Source organism: Megalops cyprinoides, chromosome 9 (assembly GCF_013368585.1).
Source record: "Megalops cyprinoides isolate fMegCyp1 chromosome 9, fMegCyp1.pri, whole genome shotgun sequence".
NCBI classification, from domain to species: Eukaryota; Metazoa; Chordata; class Actinopteri; order Elopiformes; family Megalopidae; genus Megalops; species Megalops cyprinoides.
In genome coordinates, this window is record NC_050591.1 from 645,978 (window position 1) to 670,827 (window position 24,850).

Below are 24,850 nucleotides of genomic sequence, written 5' to 3' on the forward strand. Positions count from 1 at the left end.
TGACTTTAACCCCATCAATCATCTGTGGAAAGACCTCAAAATTGCTGTCCACTGCCGCTCCCCAACTAACCTGGTACAGCTTGAGCAATTTTGCAAGGAGAAATGGGCTAATATTGCTCCATCTCGTTGTGCAAAATTGACAAAAGGATTAATGGCTGCAAAAGGTGGTTCAACCAGGGGGAGAAATACGGGGGGGGGTCCGAGAACCCTTGATTGACACTTGAGACCCCCTGAAAGCCTCAACAACAAAATTTTGGGGGATCTCTGGAAAAATCTTTAAAAAAAAATATTTGTCACTTGCAATTATCACTAAAAATGTCTTTTAACCCTTAAAGCCCGACACATGCAGCCTGCTTCCAAATTCACATCCCTTCTTCTCGGTTGAATTTCTCACGAAGTATTCATCGCTAATGATGCTAGTTACTTGTCTATGCAACGAAGTGTTGGCGAGAAAAATAATTTTGAATTTACATCAAATTTAAATTATCATAGTTACAATCTGCATACAGCTCTGCGTCCATCTCCACACCCATTACTCTTGTTTGAATTACTCATGAACTCGTCATTGCATAGATATGGAACACATCACAAGAAAGAGCGGAACTGGAGCTTTACAATGATGCTAGTTATATATTTGTACATACCGAAGTAATCAGGTTATGAAGACAGATCAAACTTCTGCAAAGTAATATCTTTACTAATTTCTTCACCCATTTTCACACTCCTGCTTCTCGGTTGAATAAATCACGAAGTCCCTATCGCTTCACAACATACTGCATATCGAAATAAACACCAGAACTTACCCTTTCCGATGAAACTGGTTGTTTCTCTGTGCGTTGTCGAGTGAAATCGCAGCAAATTTCTGCATTGTCTCCAACATAGGGCTGACATTACATCCCACTTCGTATGAAAAATAAACACATTGCTTTTCATTGCAATGATTCAAAAGTTGTGGTCAAAAGACATGCCCAGGTTTTCATAAAATAAAGTACATTCTTCATCCAATGATTCGGTGACAAGACTTCAGTGAATAAAACAATGACATTTATTTCTGTTAGGCACTAAGCACATATTTTTTTCAAATTGCTTAGTCATAGAGTATCCCACCATCATGTTTCTGATATTGCTGGATTCCAGACAATCTCCCCTACACAATTATGAAAAGATATCTCAACTGCCACAATTATGAAAATATATCTCTACTGCCAGCATTTTATGGTGAGATACATGTAAAAACATAATTTCATAAGACACAATCTTTTTTTTCCTGTGATATAAAGGCTAATATGAAATATCTGCAAGTATTATCATATCAAATCGTAAAAAAAAAAAATAACAATCCACAAACTACATACAATTATTTATTTATTTATTAATTTATTATCCTCAACCCCCCAGCCACACCCCCCCCCCCCCCCCCCCCCGGAAAAAAACTCCCATATTTTGAAACCTAAGTGTTGGCAGGTATGGGTAGGGGGTACCCACCGATTGTCACTCGGTATTTCGCACACTGGGTTCAACCAAGAACTAAAGAAGGGGGATGAATACTTATTAATTGTTGACATTTCAGTTCTTGATTTATTTATTTATTTTTTATTCTTTGATGGTTTATCATTTTATTTCATATTTGGGCTGCACTGTTGCAGAGTTGAGTGATTGACAAAAAAAAAACATCTCAGTCTAATTAGTAAAAATCTCTGGTTGTGTATATTATTTGTGTGAAAAAAGTTTTTTTTCAAGGCACTGTATACACACACAAACGTGTGTGTGTGCGTGCACATTAATGTTTTATGTGAAATTCACTTTGACAATATCTGTAATTCATTTGTAGTAAATTAAAATGCTAGTTGTAGATGCAGTTGTTGCAATTCATTTACTGAGATCTGCAACACATATCTTCAGTTGAATTATGAGTGTCATCAATTGTGGCTATTTAGTATTGTCTTTGATATCTACTACATTTTGGAAATGTATGATAAAAATTGCCAACATTTACAATTGATTGCAGTTAACATAAAAAAGGTTAAAATGGTTTGACATATGTCTACCTCATCATTATGCTACGGGCCTATTTTGTCAGTCTAAATGCAGCTGTGTACACCTCAGTCAGCTCAGCTCTGTCCTTTTTCTTGTCCCCATTTGTTCTACATTAATCTGTTATTAATATTGCAGATCCTCGGGTATAATTTTATGACAGTATTCCTGTTCTAATGCCTTTATTTTCCTGAAGCTAATTCTACAGTTTTTAGTTCACATCCACACAACTCCATGTCTAAAGGGGTACAGTTCAAGTTCTCTTAAATCACTGTCTCTGTCAGGGCTAGGGGAAATAACAGTCTGTCTACATGAGCTGTCTCAGAGAGTAAAGCTTTGTAGCTTCAACAAAAGCTTGTAGACACTGCAGCTCTCAAGGACCAGCGTAGAGTAGCCCTGCAGACACTGTGGCCCTCCAGGACCAGTGTAGAGTAGCCGTGCAGACATTGCGGCCCTCCAGAACCAGAGTAGAGTAGCCCTGCAGACACTGTGGCCCTCCAGGACCAGGGTAGAGTAGCCGTGCAGATACTGTGGCCCTCCAGTACGAGGGTAGAGCAGCCCTTGGAATATGTGTCTGTGAGTATGTATCCTAGCATTGATATGTTGGAAGATTAACCTAATACAATACTTAAGCAATGAGATGGACCCAAATGTCTGTTAGAAGGTAAGCAGGTTTTTAACCCCACCTTTGACTGACTGGCTGAGAGCACATGTTTGATTATGTGCACAAGTGTATGGATATACATAACTGATATCCTTGTTTATAATGCCTTTCTTGACAACCTGGCCACAAAAGCAGAAAACTTTTGAATGCATGACTCACTATTTTCAGAAAAACAGAACAAGAAGTCAGAAATTATTTGACCTTCATCTTTAGTGAGATTTGTGATCTTTATCTTTAAAGATCTTTATCTTTGTTAACTTTATCTGCATGCATATTATGCATGTTTGACTGATTGAATTGACTATTTAAAAATCACAGCATATGTGCATATATCCTCAAACAGACATGTGAATTCCAAAATTTCTTACATTAACATGCAGCTCAAAGCACTTTACAAATAATCATAAACTTAAAATGCAATAATATTTAATTAATTGTAAAAATTTAGTAAAGCGAGTAGGAATAGTGGGCGCAACTGCCATGCACTGCAGTTCACATTATACATATTATATACTGTATGTCAAATATTAAATAACAGAAAAATGCATGTTTTAGAAAACAATATTACAGGTGTTGGATATTTATGAGATGTCTTTCTGGTCAGTTTGATTACAATTTGTGACTGATTGTGGTGCTGATCTTTATCTCTGGCTGTGCAAAAATACCTCAGGAAGAGCAGGCCCTGGGAGCTGTCATGGAAACGCCCATGTGCTAGCCAATGACCAGGCTTCAGAAAGAGTCAGGGGGGTGGTGCAGCATAGTGCTGCATTGGAATGTACTGTACAAGCACAACCTGCTGAAGAACCCACAGAACACATTTCAAATGTTGCTGCACTGGTTTCCAAATACTCTGATAGACAGTGAGGTCAGAAACCCCATAGCTGTCTCATCATCTTTAATAGACAACAAGATAGAAATGATAGGACTGGAATTTGATCCATCCAGTAAAAATGAATTTACATACAATAAAAGCATGAAGGTTGCATTTGAGAAAAATGAGGATAGAGAAAAAAAATGTGTGTTGATGTAAAAGTCTGTCTTTAATTCAGTAGAAAAACAGTATCGAAGCACGCAAAAAGCACTCACTTCGGGTTCAGCGGTGTCGGAGTGAACCCTGATTGTTCAAACCAATTCCAATATATGCAGTTTAGGTTATGCTCTTGATGTAAATGAACCAGACCTATCGCCTGTATGATAATGACATCAGAATGCTGTGTTTGAGTAAGTCAGGATACCATTCGTTTGAGTAGGTCAGGATACTAATTTGTTCGGGAAGGCTCTCAATTGCCCATTCCCGGTCCAATTCTATAATTGTTTACTGTCTCGCTTGACCCCATTGTTAGGACGTTGGCAGAGGTATGGACCATCCTGTCAGTGTCTCTGTGATAATCAAGCCATTTGGGATGACAGGCTATTCAAAGTAGATCATGTCTGGTGGAATACACATTTTAGGGCAGAATGCTGTCATTTCTTACAGTGGTTAAGGGGCAGGACTCATAACCGAAAGGTTGTCCGTTTGATTCCCCACTGGGGCATTGTTGCTGTACCCTTGGGCAAGGTACTTAACCCACAATTGCCTCAGTAAATATCCAGCTGTATAAATGAATGACATTGTAAAAAGATAAATAAAAAACTGTAACCAATGTAAGTAAGTCCCTCTGGATCAGTGTCTGCTAAATGAAAGTAACGTAATTTAATGAGGCTGAGGTTGTTGACAGCCCATTTGAATGTCTTAAAAAGGGGAAAGAAAGGTGGAGGAGGGATGGCATTAAGTGGTGAGTGGAGTTTTTATAGTTTATACTGGATTGTCTTGGTTTGGTTACTTGTATAGAGATTGTCTGAAAATCCTCCTCCTGAATCTTTGGAACTTCAGTAACATGTGTTGCACTTGTCTATGTGTGGATTTGGCAATTACCATAGACAGCCTGGAAAGTAGTTCAGGTAAATGTGAATAGAATAAACTGCAATGATCATGAAAACAGCTAAAAAGGTTTATGTTGTATCAATATGGCTGGAATCTGGGAAGTTAGGCCAGGGAGAGGACCCAGTTCAGTTCTATCCACTATACCTGTCTTGTGGATATGATTGCTGAAAACCTTCAAATTATTTTTGATTGTGTAGGCATTGGAATGTGTGAGCTTCAATGGGAAGACAACCATTTTTAAAAGAAAACTCACCAAGAAAAATAATTTTGAAATGTCGGTTAAATTCTCCTCTCTGTTTCAGCATCGGGTCATCAGAACATTAACCTTTAAACTTCCCTTCATGCAGATCCAGCACTCACAGTCTTCTCTCCTACAACCTTGATCTCTGCTGGAGTGGTAAACCCTACCAGCGGTTGCCGTTATCCTTGCCTAAATTAGAGTGCCTGAAGCCTTCTCGTAAATGCTTCCCTGTCCCCAAACCATTTTAAAGAGAGTTCTTTCTCTCCTTGTTCCTTTTAAGGGCCTGCCAGCATCCGTCCGATGAAAAACATTACAGCCATAGCTGGGAGGGACACCTACATACACTGCCGCGTCATTGGCTACCCGTACTACTCCATCAAGTGGTACAAGAACTCCAACCTGCTACCCTTCAATCACCGCCAGCGTGCCTTTGAAAACAATGGCACCCTGAAGCTGTCGGACGTGCAGAAGGACATGGACGAGGGGGAGTACACCTGCCACGTGTTGGTGCAGCCCCAGCTGGAGACCAGCCAGAGCGTTCACGTCGCTGTAAAAGGTATGGCTTGGACCGGGTCGTCTCACCACAAGAGAGTCAGCTGGCATGGGAATAGGGGAGGGTGTAGAGGGGTGAAACTGAGGGGGCAGTTTCACCCGTGAACTGGGTTCAGGAGAAGGTTGCAGTCGCAGTGGTGTGTTGGTCAGAACACAGGAGTCAGGTTTCCGATTAAGAGCTTAATTGAGGGGTTTGAATGTGTGGGGAGGGTGTGTGTGGTGGGTGTGTGGTTTCCTGCAAGGGAATGAGCAGGAACAAGGCATTATGTCAGTACAGTCATGGATATGAACAATTCCCACTGCATTAAATACCACAACTGCATGGATATTTCAGTGGAATCGGAGATCTCTCCCTGAACATAAATGTGACTTAACTAAACCTACAGACTTTGTACAGCTATGCGTTCACATATTTTCTCTGCGTGCAATTGGTACGCTACTCTTGGTTAAGCAGTGCAGAGCTTCTCTCACAGCCGTAGTGCATGCAATCCGGCTCTGAGCTAGTAGGTCGCCTTACCCTATGTTCATACCGAGAACGTCAAAGCGATTAGAAGTCATTCATTTTCTATGTGAGCCAACGTCTCTTGGTGGCAAGCAGCGGTATTACCGTTGGTGGCGCATCTTGGGAGGCGTGGGTGTCAGAATAAAGTTGAAGTCTGGGCAACTTTATGGTAATGAGCTATGAGGCATTTTGGCGGCAGCCAATTCGAATTTAGAATTGTTCTGCTCTAGAGAATTCTAGCGAACACAACCGTGTAAACTTTTGTTCCAACCAAACATTAGTTCCCAAGCACAATGGAGGAGAGATTGATGGGCTACACACAAATTAACGTTAATGTTAAAGACCAAGGCTAGTAAATGTGTCCTGTAAACTGCATGTTGAAATTAGACTTAGCACTTAGCGTCAACACAAAAGTCACACCACACAAATGGCTTTTAATTAGTTTATTTCATTAGTTTATTTTGTTACCAAACATGTAATTATAATTGTTCACTTTTTCCTTCATCGATTGATTTCTTACTTTCACATTTTAAAGATTTCATGAGGTTAACATATACCCTACTTGTGGTCAGGCGGCACAAAGAGACTGGTCGACACGTTTGTATGCTTTGCAGCCCCTTTAAATAATGTTTGCAAGACCAAGCATTCAAAACGAACTTGTTGCCTCCTATTTCATCTATGTCAGAACGTCCACTTCTTCGACAGCGTTGTTACCGGCTCAGTAGCGGCGAAAGTGTCAAAATTCACTCTGGCTGCCCTGCCAACAACGCTGTCAAAGAAGTGGATGTTCTGACGTAGATGAAATAGGTGGCTACAAGTTCATTCCAAATGCTTGAGCAGAGAGCACTTCTAAATTCTGATTGGTTGCTGCCAAACCGCATCATAGCTCATTACCATAAAGTTGCCCAGACTTCAACTTTATTTTGACGCCCACACCGCCCAAGACAAGCTGCCAACAGTCATGCCGCTGCTCGCTGCCAAGAGACGCTGGCTCATATAGAAAATGAATAACTTCTGGTCGCTTTGATGTTCTCATCGCTCCCGGTGTGAACGTACGGTAATGCTTAAGGGGCTGCCACCTTATGCTAGTGCACATGTGCAGCTAAGAACAGGACACGGTTCTGTCCATGACCGCAGGAGGCCCTAGTGTGTAGCGTTTAGTGGTGTTCAAAATGATTCTTTTTAGTGATTCAGTTCCTTTCATTCAGTACAATAAAATGATTAGAATCTTTGACTCGTTCATTTCCATATCCGGTCGGGCGGCATACATGAATCTGTGAATAGCATTTTAAAAATTACCCTACATTGTTCCAAACATCATGTCCATTATTAGCCTGCTCTGCGGCAAAACAGCATGTGTGAAACCAAATGTCAATGAAATTAATAATAATTCGATCGTAATATCCATTACGTGAATCTGCACCATGCTATTCAATGCAGCCGCAAAGTATACTTTGGAAAGAAGGTAATAGAACCCCACATTTTAACGCGTACTCCTATAATAAGTACATGTTGTTTGTTGAAACTAAAAAAATGCACTGAGGAAAAAAGATCCATGCTTATATCCGAAGCGAAAAACTTTGTTTTACAACTTTTGAACAAACTGGGCCCAAACATTTTAATATACTTGCAGTCACCACTGAAATTGTAATGTGACAGTGAAGGCATGTCACTGCCTCTGCTATCTTTAAACACACCAAACAAACACATGCCCCCCCCCCCCCCCCCCCCCCCCCCACACACACACACACACACACACACACACACGATTTGTGCAACCAAGTAACATAGCCTACATAAAAGTCTTAAAGGAAGAACATTAATCATAAAGAAAAGGTAATGACAAAAACAAAAAGAATCATGGGAACACACACTTCTTTAGCAGCAGTGGCTAACTATCAACCACTACAATATATTGTGTAGCCTAGTCTAAGCATCATAATTAAAAATATAGCTGCGAGCAGCAATGAAGGGGCCAAGCACCTCAGGGCCACCAGGTAGACAACTAATGAGAACAACCCCTGACCAAGACACCAATCTATCACAGGCTGCACAGACACATTGACACCCACTCTTACATTCACACCTATGGGCAATATAGCATGTCCAATTGACATTACCTGAATGTGTTTGGACTGTGGTAGAAAAAACACAATACCCAGAGGAAAGCCACATGAACACAAGGACAAGGTACAAACTGAATGCAGATGCACCCCAAACTTGAAACCTCCATAATGTTAGGCAGTACTGCTACCCATTTGCACCACCACACTGCCCCCACTACATATATGTCAAGCTTAAACATAAGCAGTGCCATAAAATGCAGTGTGCCTTCTTGGGACATTGCAATGAGAAGTGCCAATGCTGTTGGAGGAGTGCCATTTTTGAGTATTTGAAAAAATCCAAAATCATGGGAAAAATGGCAGAGAACATAACATATTAGCTGAATATAATAAAATGTCCCTGATTAGAAAAGGACCCCTCATTTTTTAACATTTTTTTGGCAAAAGACTTTTTGAAGATCAAATATTATTTATTTAAACAAATCATTTCATTTGCTACCACCAGGCTTCTAAATAGCTTCACACCCCAGGCTGTGAAGATCATGAATACTCTGGCCCCCCCCCATCGTCAACACAGTGAATCTTTCGAGTCTGAATGAACCGTTGTACTGAGAGCTTGTCAACAGTTCATCAGGTCAGTAGGGGGAGTTTAGAGTCTTTGTAGTCACTGGATCTTTTGAGTCTGAACGAACCATTGTACTGAGAACTTGTCAACAGGTCATTCAGTACACAGTGGGGGCGTTTTGAGTCTTCCAGAGTCAGTCACATGCTGTAGTCACTGTGGTCAGCATAGTGACTAAGCTGCTGTGCCGAGATGGCCAGTGGGAGGTGCTTCGAGTGTTTTAGCATTTCAGCCATTGGCTAGTTGTTGTCAAGATCCTGCTGCTGATACAGTTTTGTGATAGGCTGCTTCATGGACAGACTGCATAGCTAATATCCACTGGAGGGAGGGTTATAGCTGCTATGCCAGCTAATCAGCACGCATGTTGGCAAAGTGGAAGGAACGAATCTTTTAGACTCGCGATTCAGTAGTCAGTACACCTCAAAGATTTGTTCAAAAAGATTTGTTTGTTCATGTAGCCTACTGCACATCACTAGTACCGTTATGACTACACTGCACCCACACCGCATGCATGTAGAGCAATAAATGACGCTAGCTAGCTGGAGAATAATCGTTTCATCTGCTATTTGCTCTGCAACAGTGGAGCTCCATCGTATACATTCTGTTTGGCTAGTAGGCCATTATAAACAAGTAAAATTGAAATTAAGAACAAAACGTTCTATAACTAATATTAAAATCTAATATTAATATTAGATTTCGAATATTAAAATCTATCCAAACCAGTTTGTTTTGAAAAGTGCTGGGGACAACGATGGGTTGGACGTGTTCACACCTTTTAAAGCGGTGGGGACAAAATGGGCCACGACAAGAAGGTGTAAATGACGCCTATGATCCAAACATCTGTCTTGTGACCTACCTCGCAGACAGCGTAAAATGTCTGACAAGTAGGTCACGGGAGGTCACTGTTTTACTGCTACACATCAGTCTCACCAGCTCAGCCAGTAGGAGTCTTCAGCAAACATGTAGTTTAACCAGTTTAACTGACAGTAAATTTGGTGAAGTACACACTAAACTATATTCATTTTTGACTCTGTTACACCAACGTGTTGTCTTCCGCAAACAAACACTTTATGTACAAATAACAGACGAACACGATCATGACTACAGTGCACACACAACATGCTTTGAGTAAGAATGCATATCACCCTCCTCTCTCTATAAACAATTGTAATGTCGGGGGCGACAGTGGCTCAGGAGGTAGAGCAGTTGACTGGGGATTGGAAGGTCCCTGGTTTGAATCTGGTTCGTCCTGGCAGAGTGTCAAAGTGTCCTTGAGCAAGACACTGAACCCCCAACAGCTCCCAGTGGCTAGTTGGTAAGCCTGTATATAGCAGCCTCTGCCACTGGTAGGTAGATGTGAGGCATATAACTGTAAAGTGCTTTGAGTACTCAAAATGAGTAGAAAAGCACTATATAAATGCAGTCCATTTACCATTTAATGCAACAAGTTGAACCGAGGCATAGTACTTACGTAGGCACAGATGTACACAACAACACAACTATCTGTCCCCAAGAGTTTGGTGCCCCCAGTTCTTCACCCCACAGAAACTGCGAATTTCTAGACCCTAAAGATATGCTTTGAAAAGCAAATAACAGATATTTTGTGCAAAAATTCTGTTATCTTCTGTGAACTTGTGCAAATGTACTAATCAGAGAACTAACAATTCCAGGTTATACTTTGCTCATATTTTAACAGACTTATTTTACCATAGTCTCTCGTCAGGAGTGAGGCAGCAGTGTGCGAGAAGTGGTACAATTTTTTTTTTTTTTTTTTTAAGAGGGAAGCGCACTATGTGGTGCTTGCACCGCCGTTGAGCTTGTTAATTGGCTCCACCGATGGCTGTAATTCCAAGGCAGCCGGGAGAGAATCCCGGGAGTCCATTATCGCTGCTTTGTTGTGAATTAGATAAGTGCTGAAGTGCCGCTTATTTCAATGTTATTTTAACTCATTGATTCTCAAAAAGCGGCTGATGCTAAGCGCGGCTGGCGCGCTCCCCAGAGAGCCGGTCGTCTTTCAGTGAATTCACCGAGAACTAGGCGAGCGCTTTGAGCGTAGTTTAGCGTAGCGCTGCCTCCTCCCCCGTGTCATTTTAATAAAACATCGTGACTGTTTAGTTTGTTTCAAATTCATATTCTTTTGTTAGGATTCTGACGAATATTCCGCTGAGCAGCTTTCCTTACTCCACTTTCCCATCCATGTAGAAGATGATTATGATGATTGTTAATGATGTTAATGAATAATGAATGTTAATGATGATGATGATGATCCTGTTTTCTTAATTATAATCAGATATGTATACTGTAAAATTCCTAAAAAACTACAATGCAAATATTGTAACATGTTCATGTTTACTTTTTTCCTCTTATATGAGACAAAGACTATTAGAGACATATTAGAGATATATTCATATATTAGATATATTCATTGTCCGTAACGTTCCCTGAAGTGTGACACATACTGTCAACTGATTTTGCCACCATCAGACTGAGGCCAGAGACTGTTCTGCTGTGCTGTCAGCCTATGTGTAACATCAAACGTCTTCCCTGGCTCCCAGTGCCCCCCTTCATCCAGCCCTTCGAGTTCCCACGCTTCTCCATTGGTCAGCGGGTCTTCATCCCCTGTGTGGTGGTGTCAGGTGACCTGCCGATCTTCATCAACTGGCAGAAGGACGGCAAACCGATCCCCGCCAGCCTGGGCGTCACCATCGACAACATTGATTTCACCAGCTCGCTGCGCATCTCCAACCTGTCCCTCATGCACAATGGCAACTACACCTGCATTGCCCGCAATGCTGCTGCTGCCGTGGAGCACCAGAGCCAGCTCATCGTCAGGGGTGAGGGGACCATCCATCAACCAGAACGAGACACAGCAGAGCTGCTAGTTCAGATCCAGATCGAAGGCAGTCATACATTTAGTGCATCCTATTCAACAATTTTCAGCTGTAGGATGATGAAATTAGCGAAAAATTTAAGGGTCAGGAAAACAAACCTTGGTTCACAGTCACTGCTTAGAGAAATGGACAAAGCACATTGTGGTTATGTTTAACAGGGGCTGCAATTTTCAACATTGCCATCATGAGAAAGTTAGACCTAAAACCCTATGTTAGGGAAAAATAATTGGTACTGTATAAAATATACCATACATATTAGAAAACATTCATCATTGCCACTTACATGCAATATTATGTATTCTGTACATTGACATTAAGAATGATTTATATTTCATATTTTATCATATATTGGTATCTTGTTAGCTATTTCATATATACGTACATATGCTGTATGACTGTTGTTGTGACTCTAGCTTAGGAATAATGGACATCCTGTAGGAGTCATGTACAAGCTGCATGTCTCCCAAACTCAGAGCTCACCCTGATGTCTGTGGCATAAACCACCAGTTATGTAAATACAGTACATTCTTCAGACAGTAACATATCTTAACCCAACAAGCCATTACTTTTTCATTCTCAGGGCGAAATAGAGGTATGGATGCCATTTTTATAGTCTTTGGTAAAACTTGGCAGGTATCAATCCCACACCCTTCCAGGATTTTGGTGAAAGGCTTTTGGTGAATCTTCTGCTCTTTTTTTGTGTGAACCCATCCTGCCCAGTTCCCCCAAGGTTTGTGGTGCAGCCACGGGACCAGGATGGTATTTATGGGAAGGCGGTGATCCTGAACTGTTCGGCGGTGGGCTACCCCGTCCCCACAATCGTGTGGGAGTATTCCAAAGGTAAAGATCTCATTACGCCACAGGTTCTATTTTATTGGATGATGCATTATGGGCTTTGTGGTCAGCTTGAGAAAAGATGAGGCTCATGGGAGAGTCTTGTCTGAGACCATGGAGAAGGATGCCATAGAGGGTTTGCAGGAGGATGGTTCAAAGAGCACCCTGATTTGGTTTGCCACAGGATTTATCATGGCCTCATTTTGGACCATGTTTTCCTGAAAGCCCAAGGCTGAGATGCCAATGGACAACATCCTATCTCTCGAACACCATGTGTGCCAGCAGCAGCTGGAGTATGCTGGTGTGCTGCAGCTGAGAACCTTGCATACCACATTCATTTATGCAGTCACCGCCAATTGGTCAGCATGCCTCACTGGGATCAAAGAGGAATGGCTAATGATTGCAAGCAAGGTGTTCAGAGACTTTACGTAAGGGAATACATACACTCACTGAGCACTTTATTAGGAATACTATACTAATACTGGGTAAGGCCTCCCTTTGCTCTCAAAACAGCCTCAATTCTTCGTGGCATGGATTCCACAAGATGTTGGAAACATTCCTTTGAGATTCTGGTCCATGTTGACATGATTGCGTCATGCAATTTCTGCAGATTTGTCAGCTGCACATTCATGCTGCAAATCTCCCGTTCTATCACATCCCAAAGATGTTCTACTGGATTCAGATCCGGTGACTGGGTAGGCCACTGAAGAACATTGAGCTCATTGTCATGTTCATGAAACCAGTTTGAGACGACTTTTACTTTGTGACATGGTGCATTATCATGCTGGAAGTAGCCATTAGAAGATGGGTAAATTGTGGCCATGAAGGGATGCACACGGTCAGCAACAATACTCAAATAGGCTGTGGTATTCAAGCGATGATTGATTGGTATTAATGGGCCTAAAGTGTGCCAAGAAAACATTCCCCACACCATTACACCACCGCCACCAGCCTGGACTGTTGACACAAGGCAGGTTGGGTCCATGGATTCATGCTGCTGGCGCCAAATTCTGACCCTACCATCTGTGTGCCTCAGCAGAAATCGAGATTCATCAGACCAGGCTACGTTCTACCAACCTTCAACTGTTCAGTTTTGGTGAGCCTGTGCCCACTGCAGCCTCAGCTTTCTGTTTTTGGCTGACAGAAATGGAACCCAGCGTGGTCCTCTGCTGTTGTAGCCCATCCGCCTCAAGGTTCAACATGTTGCGCAATGTGTTGCTTTTCTGCTCACCACAATTGTACAGAGTGGTTATCTGAGTTACTGTAGCCTTTCTGTCAGCTCGAACCAGTCTGGCCATTCTCCGTTGACCTCCCTCATCAACAAGGCATTTCCATCCACAGAACTGGATGTTTTTTGTTTTTGGTACCATTCTGAGTAAACTCAGAAAGACTGTTGTGTGTGAAAATTCCAGGAGATCAGCAGTTACAGAAATACTCACACTAGCCCATCTGGCACCAACAATCATGCCACGGTCAAAATCACTGAGATCACATTTTTTCCCCATTCTGATGGTTGATGTGAACATTAAGCCAGGTTCACACTACATGACTTTCAAAGTCGTCAGATCACTGTACTGTTCACACTACACAACTTGCTGTCTTATAATTGGGAATCTTGAAGTCATTGTGATTTGCACACTACATGACTGATCAGCGACAGGGGGTCACACATTACAAGATCTTTCACCAGGAGGAATCTAGGACGAGTCTGTCTGGTCTCCACACTATGTTTTGTCACGAAAACACACGCGAGAAGTGACACGGGGAATGACACGATATTATACGTGAGACAGGGATTTTTTTCTTCCAAAAATGGCTACTGTAGACAGATATTATGCTCTGTAAGCAATATGGCCAAAATCTCATCTCACAATATTTGTAATTTGACAGGGTACTGCTATAAATGATATTGTTTATGTAATTAAATTGTAATGTAAGAGTCACAGTCTTAAGTCATGAATTCATATTCACAGTACTGCAGGAATTTATTATTTTTTGAAAATGTCAAAAAGGCATTGGTGCTCCTGCCAAAGTTCAACCAAATTTTCCTCCATTTCTTGGGTGCAAGCAGACCGTGGAACTTTTGTTGTAGCCTTACTTGTTGATGTTGTACAACTCCTCCCCCAGGTTTCCCCTCACCCCATGTCTTGAACTCTCATTGGCTGTAGCTCGTCATTGCACTCACTGCCAGTCACAACTGGTTCACAACACTTTTCACACTATAGGATTTGGACTCCCCGACAGGTCCACATATTTAGCCTGCTAGATACACTATATAGACAAAAGTATTTTGCCACACCTGTTTTCAGGGTTTGGGCTAGGCCCCTTATCTCCAGTGAAGGGCAATCTTAATGCTTCAGCATACCAAGACATTTTGGACAATGCTATGCTTCCAACTTTGTGGCAACAGTTTGGGGAAGGCCCTTTTCTATTCCAACATGACTGTGCCCCAGTGCACAAAGCAAGGACTATAAAGACATGGTTTGATGAGTTCAGTGTGGAAGAACTTGACTGGCCCGCACAGAGCCCTGACCTTGACCCCATCGAGCACCTTTGGGATGAACTGGAACGGAGATTGCGAGCCAGGCCTTCTCGTCCAACATCAGTGCCTGACCTCATAAATGCTGTACAGAATGAATGGGCACAAATTCCCACAGAAACACTCCAAAATCTTGTGGAAAGCCTTCCAAGAAGAGTGGAAGCTGTTATAAGAATAAGAATAAGAATAAGAAATACTTTATTAATCCTGAAGGAAATTTGAGTGTCACAACTGCACCATCCGGCACACATCAAAAACAACAAAAGAATAAATTGAATAAAATAAATAAAGAGGTATAAAATACAACAAATAGAAAGAAGTTTGTGCAATTTGTGCAATTATAGCTGCAAAACTCCATATTAAAGTATATGTATTTGAATACAATGTCATTACAGTCCCTGTTGGTGTAATGTTCAGGTGTCCAAATACTTTTGTCCATATAGTGTATCTGTCACGCGTCTGCGAGACATCGGCGACGCGTGACAGATACATCGAGACATCGGCGAGTCTCTCGGATGGCGTCTTTGAACAATTCACACATAGCGATCGAGAGCAGATTTGCGAGCCCCGAGTGAATGCCGATTTGCCTCTGATCTGGGGCTTTTCTCAGTGATCTCCAAAAACTGTCCGCGAGTGGAAAATCAGGGCTACAGTTGTGTAGTGTGAACCTGGCCTTAATTGAGGCTTGTGACCCATATCTGCATGATTTTATGCATTGCACTGCTACCACACAATTGGCTGATTAGATAATTGCATGAATAAGTAGGTGTACAGATGTTCCTAAAAAAGTGCTCAGTGAGTGTATGTACTGTACAATACTGTACTGATATTTAAGGTTGCTACTGGATGGATGATGGTTCAGATCAGTGGGGATCAGGAGGGCAGAGGGATTGAACTGAATCTATGCCCAGCTGTTTGAAACAGAACCCAGATCAAGTACTGTGAAGGACAATGTGCCCCATGGTTCAAGGTCAGAGAGATCAGCAATGTGCCTGGATGAGTTGTCCCTGGTTGGGGCTGCAGGTTTCAGCAGCAATGTGGCAGAGAGAAAGGGTAGAGTCTGAGGTGGAAGAGTTACAGATCGAGTGGACCTTCTCTGATTAATGAAGGCTGACAGTGGCGGTCAGGCCCAGGACCGTGTCCCACCTTTGATGGTGCTGTACCTGTAATCCGCTGCCACTTTGGGGGGATGCTGGGTCATGCCTCCCTCTCAGGTATGAAATGGATCAACAGAGGCAGAACAGAGAGAAAAGATGGCATTAGCATTACCAGTCCTCTGCCTTTATGTTTGCAAAATTCATAATCCATAAATGTGTCAAACCTGGATTTTTTCGGCACCCTCCCTTTCTTCTCTCTCTCTCTTTCTCTCTCTCTCTCCCCTGTTCTGTCTGCATCAGGCAAGAGAGTCCAAACAGTGGCACCACTTGACCCCTCACTAACCACAAGCACTTGACAGCATTTTTAATTAAGGACCAAAAAACCCCCACAGCACACTAAATGTTCCCTTGTCTTTTTTCAGGCAACTTTACTGCATACTAATTTCCATGATAATTCATACTTATGCCTAACACACTGTGAGCTCACCTTAATTTATAGCCATTTAACAGAAACAGACCACTTGAGGTATGTGGTCTGTTTAACTCCCAGAATGCCCTATAAGCAATGCCTCAGAATTTGTAACAGCAGTTTGGGCTGGGTCATTGCTGTTGCATGGCTTCTTTTGGTCTACATCCAGGCCTGTAGTCACATTGGATTCTGCAAATAGGAGCCTTTCCTAATGTTCTTTTAAACGTATGTAATATTTGAGCACTGACAGCATGAAATGTATGAACAGATGACACACAGCATAAAGCTGGATTAAAAATGAAGCACACTATGCATTTGCATTCAAAAATATCCAAAAGGAAGGTGTGTGTTCATATAACCAATCCTCCCTAAAGTGTTGAGACAATATTTGACAATAGAACATTCCTAAGTTTCACCTTCAGAATTTGGATTATATCGAGGCAGTGAAATTGTATACAGTCTAAAGGGTGATTTAAAGAGCGCATTTTTGTTTATTGCAACACACACAACAACACAAAGACACAGTTGAATCTTATTTCCCTTTGCCTTAAAGATGCAAGTGAACCTGCTCCATTGTATAATTAAATACTTTTAACATTGGAATAGCAGTGAGTCATTTAGACCTGTTCACAATACATTGCATTACTTTAATTATATTTTGCACATTTTACCTTTACCTTACATTTTACCTACCTAGGCTCAGTCACCCACAAACGATTCAATCCTTTAAACTGAGTGAAAATGCAGAGCTGCCGTGAGGGCAAAGAAAACATAAAAACATACCTCCAGCACTTACGGAAAATCATTTGCAATTCCACTTCTGCTCTAGGTTATGTCTTTTTAAAGCTTTGGATTTACAAGTTTAAATCTTGTTTCTCTGTTTCACAATCTTGTCTACAGATTAATGCACACATCATCTTCTTAGCGATCTCCTATTGCCAAGTTAAGTTCTCTGTCACAGCTGCTAGGATTTAGATTTAAGTTGTAGGATACATACTTTGACAGGACAAAGTGCTTTTGAAAGCTTTGTAATGTAATGTTGAATAAATCCCAATGCAAATAGTCCATCAGCATGTGTCTAAGCCATAAAGCGTTGACCTACCAAAAGCATTTTTCATATTGAAGTGCAGTTCAGTGCTAGATTTGAAATAAAGTATATGCAACAAACTATGGGAAAAAAATTGTACTTTTGTGGAGAAAGTCATCAAGTATTTGAAAATGACCCCCAGGTAATGTGTGTGACTGGATGTGTCAAATGGAGATAAACTTGTTGGCCTTTACAAAAAAGCAGGCCTTTTACAGATCGATGTGCAGATGCACTGTAGTTTAATGGATCTTAATAAGATGTGGATAAACTGATGTAGTGGGAACAGTGAACCATATGAGCCTTCCACATTATATAGGGATTGATGATTCACCATTGTATGTGTAGAGTACTGGTTAAAAAAAAAACAGCCAGATTGGATTATCCAGTTTAACACAGCCTGGATGTCTGATTTTCAAAAGCAAAAGCATATGTGTGAATCTGAAACACTCAGGCGCTGGTTCTGGCAGTGCATTTGGTTAAGATGTCATAGAAGTCCCTGTAATGGATATACAGTATGCTGTGCACATTGAACCACACTGTTACCTGTGAACATACTGAAGCCATTGAATCGATGTCAACTTACATTGTCCTTACATTATCCTTTGTCATGTTCCTGTCAAATGCCGGCTGCTGTTTCTCAGGAAGCAGGCCTGCCAAGGCTCAGATGGATGCTTTATGGCCACCAGACAGACTTGTTTGGGCATGTTGTCTGGATGATTCTTCCTCCTCCCCTTTTTCATACCCAATCTTTGTGAACCCCCCCCCCCCCCCCCCGGCCCCCCAGGTGCGGGCGTGCCTCAGTTCCAGCCCATTGCCCTGAATTCAGGCTTCAGGATCCAGCTGCTGGTCAATGGCTCCCTGCTCATCAAGCATGTCCTGGAGGAGGACAGTGGCTACTACCTGTGCAAAGTCAGCAACGACGTGGGAGCCGATGTCAGCAAGTCCATGTACCTCAATGTCAAAAGTAAGGGCTGTTTGCAGGGTTGTGGGCAGGGGGTACAGGCTGGGGATAGAGGTAAACTGGAGCTGGTGTTTGGGGGCAGGGGGCTGGGGGATGGGGGACTAGAATGGTGTTCATGGGGATGGACCTGAAGGGTTAAGGATGGCTTCACTCCAGTCATAGTTTTTATTTGAGTTTTCCTCTTCACCTCTGCTAGTTTGTGTGTAGTTACACATTTTACAGTTGTGTATTGTGTGGATTTGAGGAGCGTGCAGAAGCGAGTACCTGCCACACCTCAGGGGTGTGACGCAGAAATCAGAGCCTCAGGGACTTGCCCTGGTGTCTACACAGTGCATCTGTGGTGTGGGTAGCCAGTGAAATCAAACTCTCCTATCTGTTTTCAAAGGACAGCTCTGAAAAAAGGCTGTTACAAACCAAAAAAAAATTGGAAGAGGGGTTTTCGGGCATTTTCTCCTCATGTGGATTGAAAGCCCTAGGAAAGATCACCCACTAACATACACAATGTTCTCCTACAACATTGCCACAACTCGGTGGTGATGTAGTTCTGGCTCACTGACATGGACCAGGTTGTCTCAGAGTGTGTTGGCAGAGTCAGAGTGAATGGGCCACATGCACAGAGGCTGAGTACACACCAGGGTTATAATAGTTTTACATTTTTAAATTCGTTTTTATTTTGATAATATTTTTGTATTCAACCTGAATTTAGTTTAGTTTTAGTTAGTTTCACCTGTGGTTTAAGTAGTTTCAGTTTAGTTTTAATTTTGTGGACTCATTTCTATTTCATTTTAATTTATATAGTTTTAGTTTTAGTAGTTTTAGGACTAGTGTGGTATGAAAAATATTCTGCTGATTGTTGAATATATGAACATCCCAAGACAAAGCTACCATGTGATGCATTTATTTCACACTTAGGGTGTATGCATACACAAAAGGCAAGAACACAGTGACATTTCAACCATGTACATCAAACCATTTTTATGGTCACCAGTGTAGTTAACCTAGGGTTAAAAAAATCCTTCAGAACCCAAAATATAAATTTTCAGGTCAAAACCTGTAAATTTGTTAAACTCCAGCTACTACCAAAATACAGAGGGAAAATGCAACAAGTAAATCAAGATCATTATCAAACTATACTTTCCATTTGGCATTGTATTGTTTTAAATCAGCTCAAAAAGTAAGAGCATTTCCAGTGTCTTAATAATGAACAAATTGTGCTGTATTTGTGTTATTGTATGTGGAGTATGTAGGCCTATGTCCTATGTAGCAAGCTTGTAGTTGTGTGTGTTGAGTGTTGTAGAACTTTCTATTAATTTTCAGAAAAACTCTGTGTTCAAGAGAGTTAGCCATCCTGTTTCTAAGCCCAGATGATAGCAGTCCACAGACAGAAAATATCCTCTCAACAAATGCTTGTGATGCAGGTGCACAAACTAAATCCAACGCCACAGGTGCAATTTTAGGATATACATTTACCCGTCCTTGCCAAAACCGAAGTGGGGTATCAGCAGTAATTCCTTGCTCAACTTCTTCCAGGTATTTCTGCAGTTCATGAGAGGCACTATTAGCACTGCCATGTCAATTCTGGGTGTTCATAAGCATTTTTTGGCAAGGAACTTGTATTTCTGAAAGGGAGCAGCAGTAGCATTTTGGGGCACTGCTGGGTCTGAAGTAGTTGTTGTCTGATTGTACTTTGATGCTTGGTCAAGGACAAACAACTCTGCTGCTCTCTTTAGAGGCAACATCTCTGGAGTTGTAAGTGCCAGGGACACACTTGGGTCCATGAGACATGCTGCTGCAACTGTAGCATCAAACTTGATAGACATTGGGTCCAGAAGGCTTGCAAACCTTTCACGCAGAGATTTTATGAGAACTTGTGCCATTTGCTTTTCCACATTGCTAGACTGCAGATGTCAGATGTGCACAGACTGCAGATGTGCAGATTCAAGATTCAGCAATACTGGCAGCACATCAGACAGAGATTGAGAATCTGTCTGAAGCTGATCTGTGTGTGTGGCAAAAGGCTCTAAGAGTCTCAAGAGATTCTTTACTTTCGTCCACTCACTGGTTAGAAGTGTGTCAATCCTCAGCTCCTGAAGGACTTCATGAAGGATTCTACCAGCCTTTTCAGCATATCGAACATACTGTTCCAACGTGTGGGGTAATCTTTAATTAGTGTTCGTCCACACCTTAAAACAAATGTAAACACATAAGCATAAAAACATTAATAAACAATGCTAATACCAAAATGTCATCATACATAGCATTTATCGTAATGGAGCATTACATTTGAATGAGCACAACAAACTATCAATAATACAAAATTCAACTTATTTCAAATAAGTTCAAATTAAAATTAAGAAAAAATAATAAGACATACCGTTTGATCATTTCTTCATTTGCCACTGAAGACTTTCTCACAGCCTGAACAAGCAACCTTGCCTTGTTGACAACATTAAGGGCACTAGGAATCTTCATTGCATCCTTCAGGGCATGCGCTGGAACCTCGTGAAGTCTTGATCTTGAAACAATTCTGCAGATTCTGTTTCTGATTCTGATTCTGTTATCACAGCAAAACAATCAATTACCCACATGACGTCTTATTAATATTTAATAAATTATTGAGCTTTAAAATGCTTGTTCGCCTGTATCGCTACATACAAGAGCTAGCAAGCAAACAGGGACCAATGCCCATATTAGCTTAATGAGTTGCTGACTTACCTTGGAATGTGCCATCGCCATTTTCGTCCTCGGAATCTGATCAGCGTATCACCATCTGAAGAAGTTTGTCTGTCCCTCATCTTCAGTACCTCCACGGCTTTTATCATGTTAGACCCATTATCAGTGACAATTAGCATAACTTTGTGCTCCGGTATTTCCCACGTGTGTAGAGTCCTTTCGATACATTCAGCTATTGCCTCCCCAGTATGCGGATGACAAATACGAGGCCGACTAAGCAGAGCATGCTGAGCTTGGTTGGTGGGAGCATGATAAAAACACGCAGATATTCCCAAAAATGATGCAGTCAAACCCTTTTTAGTCCAACCGTCTATGCAGAGTGTCACTTAATTAATGAGCGCATTCTCCCTTTTTTTGTATTCATTCGAACCGGTCCCCCACATCTCCACTCTTTTTAGACAATGGGTTAGGGTCTGCTGCTGACTGGGCCTACTGCTGACTTGAGATTCCTCACCCATGCTGCTCTTTCTCGACCTCCTCCTTTTCCATGAATGACGTGAACTCCGGCCGATGATGGGTTTGCAGGTGAACTTTAAGGTTGGTGGGATTTTTCCCCTTTATTTGGGCACCACATGTAATACACTTGCTGATAAAACATTCGGGATTGAATTCAAAATAGCCCCACACAGGACTTACCCTCTTTCTTCCTGACATGTTTAACTTCTTCCCTTAATGGCCTATACGTTAGTTAGCTAATGTAGGCCCGGATACGCTATCGCAACCTAAAGGTTTTTGATAGATAGACACGGAATTTTGAGAAATCCACCGCTTTGAATGGATTGACCGTCCGTCGTTTTGAAACGATAATGACAATTATGATTTCTTTATTATTATTTTATTTTCATTTAGTTTTTTTTAGTCATTATTAGTTTCGTTTAGTTTTAGTTTTTCACTTTCCTCTGGCAAATTATTTTATTTCAGTTCAGGAAAATATTTTAAAGCCATTAGTTTTCGTCTTAGTTTTAGTTTCAGTTTACAATAATAACCTTGGTACACACGCAGTAGTGTTATGTGATGGGAGGCTTCAGACAGAGGCCTTGAAGGAGTGAGGCTACATGACCCCCAAAATGGGTGGAGCCAACATAGAGTGTTTGCTGTGGAGAACTAAGCCTTCTGATTGGTAAGTTGATGATTGGCAGCATGGCTCCCCCCATGATGGGGTAGGCGAAGCTACACTCTTACAGAGGTGGACACCCTGGCTTCAGAAAGTAAAAGTCCTGCCACGTATTTGTTCTAGCCATTCACTTAACAAGATGATTTCACTAATTAGCTCCTCTACCTGGCTGAAGAGTTGTGCTGATTAAATTCAGCTGGTGTAATGAATGGCTAGAACAAATATGTGGCAGGACTTTTACTTTCTGAAGCTGTGGTGTCCACCTCTGCACTCTTACATGGCTAGAATGGCCCATGCATGTTGGATGGGGAGACTGCATGGCTGGGATGGGGAGGGAGAGTCACATGACACCATTGGGTCCTCGGGGCCAGAGTGTCTGCCCGGGTGAATACCGCGAACAAGGGGGAGCACTCTGTGAACTGTGCACTTATCTGCCAGGCAGCTAAGCTCTTATGTCCCCTCCATTAAATCCTGAACTGCTTATTCAAGCCAGGGCTGCCATGTGGAAAAAGGGAACATGAAAATACATCTCTCTCTCTCCCCTCTCTATTTTTCTCTCTCTTGGTTTTCTTGCTGGCATGAACAATATTAGCATTACCAAGCATTATACCCAAACAATATAAATAACAATGATAATTAACAGCAATGAAACTCTTCCAAGAAACATTTCTCTCTCCCTCTAACTCTCTCTCTGTTTCTCTCTTTCCCTGTCTGTCTCTCTCTCTTCTCTCTGCTTCTGTCTGAATGCAATTCAACTGTCTTTATTGGCATGACAAACATGCACTTGCATTGCTAAACCAAAACCACATTTTCTGCTATGCTATGTTTATCTCATGACCATAATTTTCAAGTCACTTTGAGTTTTTGCTGATACATCCATGTTAGTCAGCAGTACTGGGTCAGTTTGAAAAAAAAAGAGATAAAACATTGACCTTAATTCAAGACCCGTTTTTAGTCCAAATATCTATTTTAGTGAAATCATGATTCACTGTTACCAAATTGTAGCCTTTTAGCCCTGTGATATGATTTATTGGTGGTGTCCTCTGGGATTGATTTGCTAAAAGTGCTCTCCCTGCTGTGTGGCAATGTGTGTTCTTATGGTAAAGTTTAAACTGCCCTGGCAGGTCTCCTGTAATCAGTCGAAGTGGGGCACTCTGGGATGGCTAATTGTCTCCCTGTTATAAAACAGGGCCTGAAGAAAGGTGGCACTCTCTGTTTCGCCAGCAGGTGGGTGGGTTCTGTGTCTCAAGTATGAATTATATATATGCACACATTATATATATACACACATTGCCAATCCTGGGAATCAAACTCGCAACCTCCTCCTCTATAACTACTGCAGCTCTCTATTGGTGAATAGGTCCCCTCACGTGTCATCTATGAGTCCATGCACTGTCACACTGTAACGTTCAGCTACTACAGTAACCTGCTGTACACAACGCTCTGACACTAACATCATGTATGGTCAGTGAGAAGAGGGTTTTTTCATGGAAGAGAGGGATATTCCTGACCTATTTAAGCATAGCAGTTTGTCAGACAGGTTTAATCAAACTAAGTAATTTGCGTTTTGTGCTGACAGTGGTAGTTGTCGGTGGCTGCCTCTCTGCCGTGCATGTGGAGTGTCTCTGTTTGCTCGTCTGCTGCTGATCCCAGGCTGACCACCTTCTGTAGGAGGAGGGGGCTATTTTCATTTGATGGTTCAGATTTTGGAAAGGCTTATTTCCCTCTGCTGCTCTTATCACTCTGGTGCAGAGACCTCCCTGCAGAGTGACTTTCTGCCTGCCAAACACAGCACCCCTCTAGGATACCCCCTCTCTCTCTCTCTCTCTCTCTCTCTCTCTGACACACACACACACAGACTTACTTGCACCCAAACACACAGTGCAGGTATTTCTTTGACTCCAGGGACAGAAAGACACAACACAAAAACATGCAGAGATCTAGAGATCTCTCCTTCCCTTGGTGGCACGTTGTTGTTTCGGAGTGAACAAGTGTGGCCATATCTCAGCACCATAGTTCTTGTTTGTGTAACACCCCCCTTACCTTAGGAGCCTCCATTTGGCTATAATGAGGCCCCAACCTCTTCCACAACAGGAGCTTTTTAATTCTTTTCAGTAAACACCTAACCTTGCAACATTGCTCTCCTGATTTAACACTATTGTGGTATACAGCTCTATGCTGATACGCGTGCTTGCAGGGTCTGGACCAACAACTGGCTGTCCAGCTCCCATCCTCGTCATTGCAGGACAAGGGTGCCAAAATGACACGGTTCACATAATTGACACTTGTCATGTTAATAATAGGCAGTGAGGGTACATTAAAAGCTTAGTTTGCCATTTTAAGGCCATTTTATCTGTAAGGGTGGCATTGGAGTCAGGGTTCAAATGGGAACTGTCAATGGTGGATCAAATTCCAGCAAAACCACAGGCCGCAGGCAAGTCCAGGGCAGATTCCACAGTCCTTATTGGTGACAATTAAGAAGACAAGGACTTCTCATGTTGTAAGTGCGTGCATATAATATAT

The 24,850-nt window shown here is 41.9% G+C and overlaps 1 protein-coding gene across 1 annotated transcript in view; it reads left to right on the plus strand.

Moving 5' to 3' along the window:
• The window catches only part of LOC118782867 (Down syndrome cell adhesion molecule homolog), a 94,758-nt gene that overhangs the window by 9,658 nt on the left and 60,250 nt on the right, over positions 1–24,850 (plus strand). Inside the window, exons 5-8 of the mRNA XM_036536476.1 lie at positions 5,144–5,419; positions 11,158–11,436; positions 12,214–12,333; positions 18,304–18,483. Coding sequence (XP_036392369.1) covers positions 5,144–5,419; positions 11,158–11,436; positions 12,214–12,333; positions 18,304–18,483 — 855 coding nt within the window. The remainder of the gene's footprint in view (positions 1–5,143; positions 5,420–11,157; positions 11,437–12,213; positions 12,334–18,303; positions 18,484–24,850) is intronic.